This window comes from Hippopotamus amphibius, chromosome 14, assembly GCF_030028045.1.
Source record: "Hippopotamus amphibius kiboko isolate mHipAmp2 chromosome 14, mHipAmp2.hap2, whole genome shotgun sequence".
In the NCBI taxonomy this organism is placed as follows: Eukaryota; Metazoa; Chordata; class Mammalia; order Artiodactyla; family Hippopotamidae; genus Hippopotamus; species Hippopotamus amphibius.
In genome coordinates, this window is record NC_080199.1 from 80,034,268 (window position 1) to 80,051,041 (window position 16,774).

The 16,774-nt window shown below is 42.9% G+C and overlaps 1 protein-coding gene and 1 pseudogene across 17 annotated transcripts in view; one reads left to right on the forward strand and one right to left on the reverse strand.

The window, feature by feature from the left end:
* Positions 1-11,453, forward strand: part of ZMYM5 (zinc finger MYM-type containing 5) — a 28,906-nt gene extending 17,453 nt beyond the window's left edge. For all 17 annotated transcript variants that reach the window (XM_057707479.1, XM_057707485.1, XM_057707488.1 and 14 more), the window contains 4 exons: positions 2,779-3,064; positions 4,362-4,527; positions 5,462-5,674; positions 10,037-11,453. In XM_057707479.1, coding sequence (XP_057563462.1) covers positions 2,779-3,064; positions 4,362-4,527; positions 5,462-5,674; positions 10,037-10,804 — 1,433 coding nt within the window. In that variant the 3' untranslated portion in view covers positions 10,805-11,453. The remainder of the gene's footprint in view (positions 1-2,778; positions 3,065-4,361; positions 4,528-5,461; positions 5,675-10,036) is intronic.
* Positions 1,830-2,307, reverse strand: LOC130835715 (U1 small nuclear ribonucleoprotein C-like; annotated as a pseudogene).
* Positions 11,454-16,774: the final 5,321 nt, after the last annotated feature.

Genomic DNA, 16,774 nt, shown 5'->3' on the forward strand with positions numbered 1-16,774 from the left:
AACATTTGCTTTATGTATGCGCCGATGCTAAAGTGAGAAAAACTGCAGAGTCTCTTTCTTGAGCAGTATAGTTGATGTCTCGCTTTATAAGTAACTATGTCCCCTTTAAGTGTGGGTAGGTGTACGAAATTAAAAAGCCCAGAGAATTCCCTGACGGTCCAATGGTTATGACTATGCTTCCACTGCTGAGGGCCCAAGTTCAATCCCTGGTCCGAGGACCTAGGATCCCACAAGCTGCGTGGCGTGGCCGAAAAAAAAATTTTAAAGCCCAATATTTATTTCTTTCATAGTAATGGTAATGGCAAATCTTGTAATGGTTTGCTATCTTTTATTTCTGTTATTTATTGAATCTAGTTTGTTATCTATATGATATACAGAGAAGTTTGATCCCAGAACGCATCCTATGTTTATTCTATAATGAATATGTGTTTTTTGTTTTCTAAAGGAATGATTCAGAAGTAGGCAGAGTGAGCAATGAAGAAACTTCTGAGTGCTTGGTATAGAAACTTTATTGGGGGAGTTCCCTGGCGGTCCAGTGGTTAGGACTCCGGGCTTTCGCTCTGAGAGCCCAGGTTCAGTCCCTGGTTGGGGAAGTAAAATCCTGCAAGCCGTGTGACGTGACCAGAAAAAAAGAGAAAAAAGAAAAAACTGTATTGGAATATACTTCATATTTGCCAGCAGACCTTCCTGTGGAGTATAAAAATTCCTTTGGTTACTCGTTGTGTTTTGGTTTTAGCTGTTAAGGTGAAAATATCTGGAATAGGACAGAATTAGAAGCAGGGGTGGGAACTTAGAAGTGACAGTAGAGGTGTCAGTGGTGGCAGCATTATGAGAGGCATTCGAAGCTGGAGTAGGTGGAGGGGCCATAGGCCTTTAGCTAGTGACAAAAGCGATTTTTGAAGAGAGATGACAGAATAGTTGAATACTCTTGGGTCTTGTTTCTCAAAGCTTCACCATTACCCAAGAGGTAATTAGAAATGCAGAATCTCAGGCCTCTCCCTAGACCTACTGATATGAATCTCTGTTTCACCTGTACATGATATTGTAGCATTTTGAAGCTAACAGTAATATTCGATGGCAGAGTCCCTGTGTGGAGGTGGGAAAGCTGGGTCTCCTGCATAACCCACCATCTACACTAATGCCTGGCAAGTAGTCTAGAAGGCTGGTGAATAATTGTAGACAGAGTTGCTTTAAAATGCTGTGTCTAAATTACATGTACTTTGAAGTATTTTGGAGGGAAGTGTACTAATACCTACAAGTTATTTAAAATATATAGAGAAGATAGGTTATTTAGAGGGGCGAATAAATAGAAAGACATGATAAAGCGAAAATAGTAAAATAGTGTAGGATCTACCTGGTGGACATTTTTCACAGTAAAATTCTTTCAGCTTCTTTATATGCTTTAAATTTTCAAAATGCTAAGGGGGAAGCTGTTATGAAAATGGGTATCATATCAGACTTTAATTTTTATATTTGTACATTTGCTTTAGTTTATAATGTATTAATACTTTTCTCTTAGAAAACAAGCAATGCTGTAGGAAGTGCCCTGAGTACAACACGTAATGCTTTACTATATGCACTATCTCATGCAGTCTTTTTTTTTTTAATGAAAGCAGTTGACAATTTTATTTTCACATTTCACAATACAAATGAAAATTGCTTTTTTTTGTCCCACTACTCCCCTCCAAAACTACTATCTCTTTGATAGGAAGGGGGAGCACGTCTTCCTTGTCATCCTGTTAGAAAGCATCCCAAGTCACAGCACCATGATCTCCTGGTGAAGCAGAACAAGTAATATAAAACTGATATAAAGAGGCTTCCCAATCTCCTTATCTGTCTGGTCGAGTCATTCCTGGCCGGGTGGGCACCATCATGGGATGAGCAGGAGGTCTCATCGTTGGGGGCCCAGGCATCATTGGCGTGTGGCCTCCCATAGGCGACCTCATTCCAGGAGCAGGTCCCACTGGCATCATCCCAGGAGGAGGAGGGCCCCGCATGCGGGGTGCTGGCATCATTCCAGGGTGAGGAGGACCCGGGAGACTAGGGGGAGGTGGGATCATTGCCCCTGCAGGAGGAGGAGCAGAGAATGGAGTTGGAGGTATCTTCCCTTGTTGAAATGCAGCGGTTGTTTTGTGGGTCAGGCTCTGAGCCTGCTCTTCCATCCATTTCTGATAGTAGTCTTTCACACTCTTTGTGTTTTCAACCACTGCAGTGTGTCTTTCTCACAGATGGAGAGTCATGGGTGAGGTATGTATCGCAGTAGTCACAATAAAACTTAGGCATGTTGCTCTGCAGGCCGTTGGGAACTCCTTTCAGTGTTTTTTGTTTTTTTTTTCCCCTGCGGCGTGGCTTGTGGGATCTTAGTTCCTCAACCAGGGACTGAATCTGGGCCCTTGGCAGTGAAAGTGCAGAGTCCTAACCACTGGACATCCAGGGAATTCCCTCTCATTTAGTCTTCATAACACCGATAGGTTCGATATCGTGATTTGTAGCTGAGAATACCAAGACCAGGTTTAAATTACTTACACAATCTCCAGCGCAGGGGGTCTGACTTAGAGATGCTGCCTACCGCATTGCACAGTCCCAGGGCCGCCATTTCCACTGTTGGCACAATAGACCAGCATTCGCTCAGAACACGAAGTGGATGGCTCCCCTGGGATTGTACGGCAAGGCTCCTTCGCTATTCTCTCAAACGTGTGCAAAACGAAAATTTTAAGTATTTTTCTGATGTGAGTTTTTAACTATTCCGTGACTTTTCTTGTGTGTTTTATTTTTAAGATTCTTGGATCTCCCAATCAGCATCCTTTCCCCGAAATCAGAAACAGCCAGGGGTGGATTCTTTGTCGCCAGTGGCCTCGCTTCCTAAACAGATTTTCCAGCCTTCCGCCCAGCAGCAACCCACTAAGCCAGTTAAAATCACTTGTGCAAACTGCAAAAAGCCTTTACAGAAGGGACAGACGGCGTATCAGCGAAAAGGATCTGCTCACCTCTTCTGTTCTACCACCTGCCTCTCTTCCTTCTCTCACAAGCGTACGCCAAAGAAACGCAATGTGACATGTAAAAAGTAAGCTGTACCTTTTGATATGGCTCCATGTGACTGGTACTGACGGTGTGAATGTGTTTTTTTTTTTTCTTTAAGAACTTTTATTGAGATACAATTGACATACAATAAATGCATATATTTGAAGTGTACAATTTAATATTTATTTTCTTATTAGTAATATATATATGGCAATCCCAGTCTCCCAATTCATCCTATCCCACCCCCCACCCTGCTTTCCCCACTTGGTGTCCATATGTTTGTTCTCTACATCTGTCTCTTTTTCTGCCTTGCAAACCAGTTGATTTGTACCATTTTTCTATAGTCCACATATATGTGTTAATATACGATATTTGTTTTTCTCTTTCTGACTCACTTCACTCTGTATGACACTCTCTAGGTCCATCCATGTCTCTACAAATGTCCCAATTTCACTCCTTTTTACAGCTGAGTAATATTCCATTGTATATATGTACCACATCTTCTTTATCCATTCATCTGTTGGTGGACATTTAGGTTGCTTCCATGACCTGGCTGTGATAAATAGTGCTGCCAGGAACATTGGAGTGCATGTGTCGCTTTGAATTATGGTGTTATCTGGGTATATGCCCAGTAGTGGGATTCCTGGGTCATACGGTAGCTCTGTTTTTAGTATGAATGTGTGTTCTGAATGTACTTAGGGAGGTGCAGAGATTTGTGGATAGGATTGATGCACAGGTTTCTTCAGGTTTATTGAGCCTGAGTTATCCTAGCATATGTCAGAACTGTGGGTCACTCGTATTGTACTTACTCTTGGCAGGAAAATTTAGTTTAGGTATAGAAATAATCGTCCCTCTCCCACCACTGCCTTTGCCTCACCCCCTTCCCCATTCTCTACCTTGGTTCTACCTGGTTGCTAACACCCTTTATGAATGCTTCTAGAAGTCCTAAGAACCTGTGGCAAGGTTCTAAAGGTTATAACCTGTGACAACACAATATTTTTTTAATCTCTGAATCTCTTTCCATGTTATTTAAAAACTCTTGGCAATGAAACCAAAAAGTGGATTTTTCTAGATCCAGAAATTATAGTTGGTTCCTAAGATTAAATCATGAGAAAATGAAAAATGTCAATTATTGTTCACATATTTGACTTTTATTAAAATGCAATGCTCCTAGGGAGTTCCCTGGTGGCTTAGTAATTAAGATTATGGGCTTTCACTGCTGTGGCCAGGGTTCAGTCCCTGGTCGGGGAACTGAGATCCCACAAGCCATGCAGTGCAGCCAGGAAAAAAAAAAAAAAAAAAGCGATGTTCTTAAGTTGTGTCTATCCCTTGTGTTTCAGAGATGCACCTGCAAAAAAGGCTGCTATTGTTCCTCAAGGGGAGTCAAGTGAATCCTTCCAAAGATTTTGTAGTACATCCTGTTTGTCTCCCTATGAAGACAACCAGAATTTTCGAAAGAGACTTCTGAATAAATCAAGATGTACAATTTGCAGTAAACTAACAGAGGTCTGGAGTTTTATATCTTACTTAAATCATTATCTAAGTTAACAGCGGTAATTTTAACTTTTAGGTGCTATTCTGTGTTTTGCCATCTACCTAATGGACGTGTCCTGAGTCTACTCAGTGAAGTTAAAGGGAAGAGTAACGCGGATGTTAGAATTGTTTCATAACAGATGTCCCATTCCCATAGTACAGGGAGTGAGCATCTGTTTCTGTGGCATTGAATGTCCTCATAAAGAAAGCAGTAGTTCTGTGGTGGATTTTGTTCTTATCAGCCACACTAAACGCAAGTGTAGGTTCAGGACATGAAGGAAACAGCCAGTCCTACAGGAACACGTAGAGCAGGTGGAGTGGAATTATGTAGGTCACTTCACATCTCTTAGGTGGTATTGCCATCTCCCAGGCATGCAGGGAGTCCTCACTTAACACGGTCCTTGATAACTGCCCATGGTCGGCATTACCCTGGAGCTGTGCACACCCAGGACACGATGTTATCTCAGCTACACAGAGCAGAGCAGAGCAAGAACTTTGTGTGTACAGACACCATCCGGAGTGTGGGTGATCCTGCCTCCCTTCGCCCACCCCCACCCCAGCTTTCTAGGGCAGCGAAGTTTATAATACAAATTCCCAATCCATTTATTTTTAATCAGGTCATAGCAAAAGCTGCTAACCAGTTCATTTTCTGTAATTCTTAAATGTCTCTGATTTTGTTGCTTTTTGTTCTGTGAATCTTATTTTCCCTTTTATAAAGTCAAAGAATGATTTTACAAAGAAATCAAAGATAAAAATGAAAGAATAGTGAAATGTGCTTTTTCAAGTCTTTTACCTGAATATTTCTTCCACTGAGAGATTACTAGAGGGTGTTTGTTTCTGTTGAAAAAATTAGATATATGTGGTGCTAATCTGGTTCATTTATTTAATAAATTGGTTTTTCTTTTAGATTCGTCATGAAGTCAGCGTTAACAATGTAACACATAAGCTGTGCAGTAACCAGTGCTTTAACAAGTACAGGTTGGCCAATGGTCTAGTGATGAATTGCTGTGAGCAGTGCGGGGAGTACCTGCCCAGCAAAGGTGCTGGAAACAATGTCCTGGTCATTGAAGGTCAGCAGATGAGATTTTGCTGCCAAAGTTGTGTTAACGAATATAAACAGGTAATTCTTTTTTAATGAGTTTTAAATGATCAGGTTTGCAGTAACTTCTCCCTGTTAGCTTACATTAAGCAGATTTATCTTAGAATCTCATTTAGTTACATTTTTGTCAATCTCTCATTGAGTAGTACTCTCAAATGAGTATTGAAATTCTTGATTGTTGTAAGTAAGTTTCTTTTTTTTTTAAAGTTATCTTTTAAAAAAAATTTTTTTTAATTTATTTTTTGGCTGCATTGGGTCTCTGTTTCCGCACGCAGGCTCTCTCTAGTTGCTGCGAGTCGGGGCTGCTCTTCATTGTGGTGCACAGGCTTCTCAGTGTGGTGACTTCTCTTGCTGCGGAGCACGGGCTGTAGATGCTCAGGCTTCAGTACTTGTGGCACACCGGCTTAGTTGCTCCATGGCATATGGGATCTTCCCGGACCAGGGATAGAACCCATGTCCCCTACATTGGCAAGCGGATTCTTTTTTTTTAAATAAGTTTATTTATTTATTTATTGGCTGTGTTTGGTCTTTGTTGCTGTGCCCAGGCTTTCTCTAGTTGCAGCGAGCACGGGCTGCTCTTCTTTGCGGTACTCTGGCTTCTTGTTGCAGTGGCTCCTCTTGTTGCAGAGCATGGGCTCTAGGTGCACAGGCTTCAGTAGTTGTAGCATCCAGGCTCAATAGTTGTGGCTTGCAGGCTCTAGAGCACAGGCTCAGTAGTTGTGGCACACGGGCTTAGTTGCTCCACATCATGTGGGATCTTCCCAGACCAGATATCGTTCCCATGTCCCCTGCATTGGCAGGCAGATTCTTTACCACTGTGCCGCCAGGGAAGTCCCTGGATCCATATCTTTTGTAAAATAAATGTATTTGGAAGATTTTTCTCCTCGACAGTGTTTTGTCTTTTCATTTTGTTAATGTTGTTTTTGAAAAGCCCAAGTTTTACATTTTGATAAAGTCCAATTTACCGTTTGCTTTTCTGATTCGTACTTTTTGTGTCTTGTTTTGGGGAATCTTTGCCTACCAAGGTTATGACGATATTTACCTACCTTGTCTTCTATACGCTTTTTAGTTTTAGATTTTATGTTTACATCTGTGATCCATCTCAAGTTAATTTTGTGTATGATGTGAGGTAGGGATTAAGCAATTATATTCCTATTTCAAGACAGTAAAAACCTCAAAACATCACGTCCTACACCATATATACGTACAGTTTTTCTGTATCAAATTATACTTCAATAAATGTGGTAAAAAAAACATTAAAAAGCCATAGTAATCAAGGTAGCATGGTATTGGCATATAAAATAAATAGATCAGTAGAATAGGCAGCCCAGAAATAGAACCACACAAATATAGTCATTTTATTTTATTTATTTTTAAAATAAATTTATTTATTTATTTTTGGCTGCATTGGGTCTTTGTTGCTGTTCGCAGGCTTTCTTTGCCAGGGCTACTCTTCATTGCTGTGCGTGGGCTTCTCATTGTGTTAGCTTCTCTTGTTGCAGAGCACTGGTTCTAGATGCATAGGCTTCAGTAGTTGTGGCACTCAGGCTCAGTAGTTGTGGCTTGCAGGCTCTAGAGTGCAGGCTCAGTAGTTGTGGCACACAGGCTTTAGTTGCTTCATGGCATGTGGTATCTTCCTGGACCAGTGATCAAACCCATTTCCCCTGCATTGGCAGGCAGATTCTTAACTGCTGCGCCACCAGGGAAGTCGTAGTCATTTTATTTGAGAAAAAAGTACAAAATCATTTTGATGGGAAAAGCAAGATTTTTCAGCAGATGGTGCTGGGACAGTTTTTTTGTTTGTATGGACACATATAAGCCTGACCTCAGTTTATCCCATACACAAAAGTTAATTTAAGATGGCTCCTAAATGTAAAACCAGGAACATTCTTAACCCCCATTTCACTGGACAAGGGTTTAAATGGTTCGCTTTTAGGGAAAAGTAACTCTGAAGTGCGAGGCTTATTGCACAGTACAGGAAAGAGTGGATACCCATAGTTGACTTCTGGGTTTTTGCAAGGAAGGCTTATTTAAGTTACCTTTATTATTTTCTTTATATATATTATACCTCATATTTAACAGAGGTTTTGGGTGTGGCTTATAGAAGATCACAGTAACATTTTCTTTTCAAAAGAGTACATGTCAAAAATAACTTCTGCTTTGGTAATAAACAAGTATCTTAGGTCATAATATTTGTACAAGTTTGTGTGTGAGTGTGAGAGTGTGTGTGAGTGACAGTGTAAGTGTGTGTGGTGTATGTGTGTGTGTGTGTGAATGTGAGACTGTGTGTGTGAGGGTGTATGATTGACCTGTATCTGCTCAGGCCATAAGCTTTTGCACAGTTAGATACTATGAGCTCATAAACCTCACACAGATATACTGCTTATCCTCTGAAGAGCATAAGGCTTGCATGTTGGTTATCAGTTTTTTTACTCCTAAATGAACACTAGGGGAGGTAAAAATGGGAAAATGTGCATAGTCAAAATAGGCAGCAGCCATATATTCAAAATTGCTTGAATCAACTGTATTATCCGCCACTCTGATCCCCCCAAAATGTCTGGCTGTCCTAGCATGCGTGTAGCAGTCACGCACATAGCTCATAGCAGTTGGGGAATACAGGAATGATATTTTTGTGTAATACAGAAGTTTTGTAAATGTGCTCCCCCTCCCACATGTTAGTGTTTGTAAGTGGTTAGCAGCAGACCTTCACACTAGAAAGCCTTGGTGATACATGAGGACCTTAAGGAAGAACTGAAATCTTGCATCTAGTGGCTTATCTCAGAGGAGCATGCACGGTCATCAACGTAAAGATGGACTCTTGGTCTTAGTCACTGACCTAATGGGAGTGATTTTGTCCCCCTGGGGACATTTGTCAGTGTCTGCCAGCATTTTTTATTATCACAGCTGGGAGAGTGCCGCTGGCATCAGTGAGTGGGGGCCAGACAGGCACTCGCAACAAAGCAGTACAGGGCCAAGGGTCAGTGGTGCCAAAGTTGACGAAGGATGAGTAAGTCGGCAGCTGGAGGGTGAGTGTGTGTGATAAACGCAGTGAGGAGGAGAACTAAATTTGTGTCTTCCTCTTTGAGAAGTCAGTGGGGACGTCTAAAACTGGGAGGAGCAATCAGTAAATAGCAATAGAAATGTTATTTTGGTATTTGGAAGTAAACAGGAAAAGAATCAGCTAAAAAATGTTGAAAGTAGTTAACTTTGGGGAAAGGGGGTGTTTAATTAGCCACGTATAACTAGTTGATGCTCTTTACTAAGTGTATATGCAATTTCAAGTAAATAAAACCTTTGAAATATGTTAACAATACTGAAATTCAGAGAAGTGTCTTACCCAGAGTTACACAGTGAGAGTTTGACCTCACATCTGAAACCTTAATTAATGTGGGTAACTAAGATCCTGCAAGCCGTGTGGTGTGGCCAAAAAATATATATAGTATATATGCTCTGTTGCCTCTGATAGAACATTTAATTGTACAGAAGCCATGAGTGCCCTCAGGCCAGGATTCAGTTGGATCCAGTCTGCACTGGATTCAGTTTCGTGATCTCCAGAATGATGAGTCTTAGATATGTACCATTTTTCTAGATTCTGCATATATGTGTTAATATATGATATTTGTTTTTCTCTTTCTGACTCACTTCACTCTGTATGACAGTCTCTAGGTCCATCCATGACTCTACAAATGTCCCAATTTCGTTCCTTTTTACGGCTGAGTAATATTCCATTGTGTATATGTACCACATCTTCTTTATCCATTCATCTGTTGGTGGACATTTAGGTTGCTTCCATGACCTGGCTATTGTAAATAGTGCTGCAGTGAACATTGGAGTGCATGTGTCTTTTTGAATTATGGTGTTATCTGGGTATATGCCCAGTAGTGGGATTGCTGGGTCATATGGTAATTCTGTTTTTAGTTTTTTAAAGAACCTGCACTTATTTTTATTGCCAAATAATATCCCATTGTATGGATAATACCACATTGTTATTTCTACTTTTTGGCTATTGTGAATAATGTTGCTGAACATTTTGTGCAAGTCTTTGTATGAACATATGTTTTCATTTTTGCATTGCTGGGTCATAGGGTAACTGTTAACTTCGAGGAGCTGCCACTGTTTTCCAAGGCAGCCACACCATTTACATTGCCACCAGCACCTTAGGAAGGTTCTGATATTTCTACATCTCTGCTGACATCGTCATCCTCTCTCTTTTTATTCTAGCCGTCCTAGTGGGTGGGAAGTGGTGTGTGGTGGTATTGATTTGTGTTTCTTTGATGACTAATGATAAGCATCTTTTCCATGTGCTTCTTGGGCATTTGGATATACAGTAATTTTTTTCAGTGTTAATAATTTGAGGTAAAATTGTAATCTATTTTTCCTCAGATGATGGAAACAAACTCAAAAAAAATGTTAGCATCAGAAGACAGAAAAAGGAACGCTGTTAGAGAAGAAAATGAAAGAGAATTATATGGGTCATTGAATACACTTTTGGAAAAAATAGAAAGAATACCAGAGAGAAAGGAAAAGACATCAGAACTACAGGTTTCAGCAGAATGTAGCCAAGGTCCATCATTGGTCCACCAGGCTGTGAATCTGTCTCCTTCTGTGTCAGCCACAGCTGATAAATTTCAAGAGCAACTGGAAGAAAAACAATCACAAGACTCCATTATACCAGCTGTGCTTTCTGCAGATCCAGGTACATGGCCCCGAGTGTTGAGTATTAAACAAAGGGACAGTCTAGTTGAAAATGATCCCCCTCAAGTAAGAAATTTTAACTTTCCAAAAGACAGTACAGGGAGGAAGTTTTCGGAAACTTACTATACAAGAATTCTTCCAAATGGTGAGAAAACCACTAGGTCCTGGTTACTTTATTCGACCTCGAAAGATTCTGTGTTTTGTCTGTATTGCAAACTCTTTGGGGAAGGAAAAAATCAACTAAAGAATGAAAATGGGTGCAAAGATTGGCAGCATTTATCACATATTCTTAGCAAACATGAGGAGAGTGAAATGCACATCAACAATAGTGTTAAATATTCAAAATTAAAATCTGATTTGAAAAAAAGTAAAACTGTTGAAGCTGCAGAACACAGATTACAGGAGAATGAGGGAAAGGATGGTGTGAAGCTGTTGTACAGCTTAGACCTGATCTGACATGATGAGGTTACACACTTACTCAGACCTGTATCCCGATAGTCTGTGCCGCAGAGGCTCCCAGACAGGGTGATTCATCAGCTCATTAGCAATAAGTATCACAGCAGGTAACTAGTAAAGACGGGTTCTATTCCAAATTCTAAAGCTAATTGGATTCGTAGTGATTAATGCCGACCTCAGTGAAGGCCGTTGTTGATCTTTTCAGTCTTTCAATTCACACCTTTTAAAATGGGCACTTCAGGACGGACATTTGACCAGTGTGGCTAATATTCTGTTCTGATTAATTTCGAAAGAGGGAGAGAAAGGCTTTAATTTATCCGTACCAGTTGAATAAGATATTGATGTGAACAAGCATTGTCAATCAGAAGCACAGTGGGATCTGAAACTGCAGCTTTTTGCTATTAAACCAGATACTTATGGCTTATTTCATTTGGGCAAAATGTTATTTTATTATTTGAGCAAAGCAGCATCATTTGTTACATTAAATAAAGTGGTTAATTTGTGTTTTTCTGGTTTTGTTTTGTTTTAATTTAATTTGTAAATGTTTTAGCTTTTATTGTCGTGAAAACTATATAAGCATAAAGAGTGTATACCTATTTTTATGTTGGTACAAATATAAGAAATATTAAAATAAAAATATATTAACCTTTTTGTGTTGCATTTTTTCCTTTTCATCTATAGGAAAAACACACTAATAAAAATTAAGCGTGTCACTCTTTTCAGGCAGTTAATCACTGTTCCCTTCACTGTATTTACTAATTCTCCCTTTGTTTCTGATTTCTGATAGCAGTTCTGTTGTACATTCCATCCTTACATACATTTGTCTCAAGGCTTTTCCTGTGAGCAGTGCCTGAAGCAGACCGAGGTGCGTCCTTGGTGGGGCCGACACGGGAGCACCTGTGGACTCTGTCAGTGAGACCAGCCCAGAAAAGTGTTTGGGGATAACCAGGAAGATCATTCTCATTAATATAACCGTTGTGTTTTCTGACAACTGGATCATTTTAGTCTTTAGTACTTGGGTCTGAATGAGGCTTTGGGGTGTTTCCAAAATCCAGTCTCCTCCAGAGGCCTTGTGAGGATACTCTGAGTGAGTCAGGTTCTGAAGTCCCTCTGCAATTGGCTCGTGTGCCTGTTAATTTCCTGAACACTTACCTGTTAATTGAAAACAGATTTGTCATGTGATTGTATTAGATAGATGCTTGGGTATCTGAGCAAACTAATGAAATCAACCAGTGGCCACTTTATCCATTGAGAAAACGAAATTAGATCCTCACCTTTTAAGTTCTTTCATTGCTTCCACCTCCCACTGGAGGTGCACCTGTGAGGCACGTAGTAATGAGTTAAATGTGAAATATTCAAAAGATGTAGGTGCTGGTTTTATCCACGTTCACTGTAAATTTCTTTCAGCCTTTTAGTGTGTATGAAATTTTTCATAATGAGGTATGAAGAAAAAGTCAGCTGTAAATTCAGAAGATGATGAAAGTAAATCTGTCTAGCCTGGTGAAGCATTTAGCTTCTTTTTCCTCATCTAGCTCTTTTTTTTTTTTTTTGCATTGTAAAATTAGTATGTGCTCACCTGAAAGAGGAAGGAAGTGGTGAGTGCAAATCCTGCTTACCACTCCCTCCCCTGCTGCAGGATCTGTCATCTCTGGTCCGGACAGTACCCAGGGCTTGTTTCCATCATTGTAATTTCGCTGAGAAAAAGCATTAGAAAAAAATTATCTCCTACTACAAATTGATACCAAAAATTTGGAAGGACAATTAAGAACAGTCCTCAAGAAATGGCAATTTATTGATTTTGCCATCTCAGAGAGCATGACAACTTTTTTCATAAACCTCAGATTTTCAGAATTGCTGTCTTTAAGACTTACATTGAGCCATTTTTGTCCTGTGATCCCGCGTCCCTCCCTTACTCAGTACTGTAGTCGAATAAGAGTTGCTAATAGCCACTGTGTATGTACAAGTCACAGTTTGCTGCACAGGATGGAGAAGTGAATGAGTAATTGGAGGAGAGGGTTCAGCCAAGTTCGATGGAGGAAGTGCTGCATCATTTTAGGTCACATCACTGCTGCTTCAAAGCTCTGAAGTTCCCCGTTGCTTTTATAATAGTTTGAAACTCCAGCATGTTGGCACAAGGTTGGTAGCTGTAGTCATCAGTGGCAGACGGTAGGGAAAGAGGTTGTGGATAAACACATGAAGGACAAAATTTGAGAAATGGAGCAGTCCTCTGTAATGTTGAACTATAAAGTGTGACCATGTTAGGGTGAAATTAAGAATTTGAGCACGTGGGATTTTCCCCGACCAGGGATCAAACCCATGTCCCCTGCATTGGCAGGCGGATTCTTAACCACTGCCACCAGGGAAGTCCCAAGACTTTGAGAATTTAACTAGAGCTGAAAGAAAAACCTGAGCTATGTACCCAAGTCTTTGTTTTTGAGAAAGTGAGAAGTTAGTTTGGGAAAATAGTGGTATAATACTCTGGACTAGAGAAGGTTTTCAAAAGCTTATGACTGGGGATTTCCCTGGTGGTGCAGTGGTTAAGAATCCGCCTGCCAGTGCAGGGAACACGGGTTCCATATCACAGGCCGTGGAGCAACTAAGCCTGTGCACCACAACTGCTGAGCCTGCGCTCTAGAGCCCAAGAGCCACAACTGCTGAGCCCACATGCTGCACCTACTGAAGCCCATGTGCCTAGAGCCCATACTCCGAGACAAGAGAAGCCACTGCAATGAGAATGAAGAGTAGCCCCCTGCTCACCGCAACTAAAGCCCGCATGCAGTAATGAAGAACCAACACAGCCAAAAATGAAAATAAGTAATAATGAAATTTTTTAAAAAGCTTATGACTGATTTATTTTTTTTTAAGCAGCTGAGTTTTGTGTTTTGTTTGTTTTTTGGCCACTGCATGCAGGAATCTTAGTTCCCCAACCTGGGATTGAACCCATGCCCCCTGCAGTGGAAATGCATAGTCTCAACCACTGGACCGCCAGGGGCGTCCCAGCAGCTGAGATTTTAAACACGGAGAGTAGATGGTTATGAATTACTGGCCTGGAAGTCACATTTGGAGTGAAGAGCAGTTAATCCAGTTCACACCTACAGATAAAGCAAGGGAGACCTAAAACCTGGGAAATGGGACTAACACCTTACTCACACGTGTTAAAAAGACTTCCATAACTCATATGCTTACAAGTTAATAGAACTGTGAGCCTCTAGTTTGCCACACTGAACTCTGGTCCACCCGCCTGAGGCATAGCAAAGTCAATCCCTGACCTGGGTTGTGGGGAAGGAAAGCAAGGCCCCAGCAAGGAAACCCGGCAGCCAGTGCTCAAAGCAGCTGAACTCCCTGGTGGCTTCAAGGCAAGGGTTGTTAAAGACTAAAATTAAGGGTAAGGGTCTTAAGTGCAGGATCAGCTCATGGTTCTGATTGGTTGGGTCTTAACAAAGAGAGATTTCTGTCATTCCCGCTCTAGTTTGTCTGAGACTCTGACTTTGTCGAGCAGTTTCTATGTGATGGGGCCCTGGTTTCTGTAAACTGACGCGAGGATACGCTCAGAGTGTCCCTGGACACATCCCTGGAGGAGGAACTGGAGTTCCTGCAGCTGATTTACAGGTGAACTGCTGTTCAAGCTACTATCCTTTGTTTCTGTGTTTTCTCACTTCTCTAATTATTAACTGCTTGAGTCTGCTCTTTGGAACTGGGGGTCAAAGATTTTCCTGCAAACAAAAGGTGGGGAACATGGAGAGGCTTATACCCAGGCAGGTCCCACAGGGTCCTACTCAGTTTCACTATCGAAACTGATCAAGGGAGCAAAAAAGAAAACCAATATGAAGAATCCCTGGAGATCCTATGGACACTAAAAACATAAAGTACTATGATCAACTTAAGCCGAAGAATTTAACAAATTTGATGTAATAGACTAATCACTTGAGAAACAACTTATCAAATCTGTCTCAAGAAAAAATAGAAAATCTGAATAGCTTGTCTCTATTGAAGCTGACTCAAATTAAAAGTCTTGCCACAAAGAAAACTACAGACTCAGATTCCTTCTCGGTGAAAGCTTCCTTAGGGAAGGGAGAATCCCAGCCTTGAACATACACTTCCAGAGGGCTCTGTCCTTGCAGCACGTGGGCGCATGTGGGATCTTAGTTCCCCCGCCAGGGATCCAGTGGGCGTCCCCTGCATTGCAAGATGGATTGGTAACCACTGGACTACCAGGGACGTCCCTAAACTCTTCTTATAAGGGTACCAGTCATATCAGACATGGGCCACCTAATGATGTCATTTAAACTTAATTACCTCTTCAAAATATCAGCTCCAAATGCAGCTGCATCCTGAGGTCCTGAGGGTCAGGACTTACACACATGGGTTTCAAGAGGACACCCCAGCTGTTGCGCTTGGTACTCGGACACGTACTGTTGGGCCCTACCAGCCACGGCCAGCTTCACCTGCGCCTCCTTCCTCGCCATGGCCCTTCTCAACTTCCTTGTTTCCCTGAGAGGCAGACCCCGCCGTGACTGCAGGCTCGTGCACGTCCTCTCTTAACCTGGTTTGATCCTCCCCTCCTCCCTTATTTTTGTTCGCATATTTATTTGCGAGCAGAACCCTCTCACATGTGTGTTCATAACTGATGAGTTTCAGAAAATGGTTTAGATGTCCTTATTTGAAACCCGCACATTCCCCTCGAGGAGGTAGGGGCCGCGCTGAAAGGCTCTGGGGCCGCCCGCAGCTCCGGGTGCCACAGCGGGGCGCCCCCCGCGGCCCCGCACCACACGCTCCGCCCGAGGAGGCCGCGTCTCCCCCTGGGCCTCCGCCGCGCAGCTCCCGGCCCGGCCCGCGCCTCCCTTCCGCTCGCCCGGGAGCCTCGGCTCCCCTGCTGGCCCAGGCTGTCCCTCCCTCCGCGGGGAAGGACGCTGCGGCGCTCGGGGACTGCGCGAGGCCGTGCGCTCCCCGCTGCGGGCGCGGGCCAGGCCCCGGGCGGGGCTCTGCGTGCGCGGCCCTGGAGGCCCCGCCCCCGAGCACCGCCCCGCCTCCCGGGCTGCAGGGCGCGCCCGCCCGAGGGGCCCGCGCCCCCGGCCCCGCCCCGCGCCCGCCTCCGCCTCCGCCTCCGCCTGGGGGTGGGGGGGGCGGTACGGGGGGGGGGGCGGCACCGGGGGGGGGGGTGTGGATACCCGGGGGCGGGGAGGGAGAACCGCGGCCCTGGGCGTGGGGCGCTGTCGTTCTGTGACCTGAAAGCCTCGGTGGTCGTCGCGCTGAGGGCTCCGCGGCACGTGGACAAGGCGGGCAGAGAGAGGGCCGTGCCCGGGCAGAGGCAGAAAGCGCGAGGGACTGAATGCACGCGGACAGAAACGGAGAACGCCTCTGATGGGCGTGTTAGGAGACTGTACAAGGCTGAAGGAAAAAAGTCCCTCAGCTTGAGGATAGCTAAAAACAAAGGACAGCAAAAGCAAAACCAAAAAGTCCTGCAAAACTGAAAAGCAGTGAAACGGCGCGTGGGGGGGGGGGCGGGGCGGGAAGGGGGGAGGACAGAATAGAATATCCGAGAACTGTGGAAGTGTGAATAAAAGTCTCGGGAGCACCAGAAGAAGAAAGAACAGGAGAAATATTTGAAACAATAACTGAGGATTTCCCAAATTAATGTCACTTACCAAACCACAGATCCATGAACCTCAGAGAGCACCAAGCAGAATAAATGCAAAAGCAAACAACAACAAAAGCAAACTGCACGGGGGCATGTCGTGTTCAAACGACAGGAAATTAAGGATAATGGAAAAAATCCTGAAAGAAGCCAGAGGGAAAAAGCACCTTACCCATAGAGGAACAAAGATAATTACATTTGACTTCTCCTCGGAAACAATGCTATCAAGAGAGAGTGGAGTGAAATATTTAAAGAATAAGAATAAAGAATTTTTAAAAAGCCAAAGAAAACACACCACCATCGTAGAAATCTGTTCCCTGCAATCTTATCCTTCA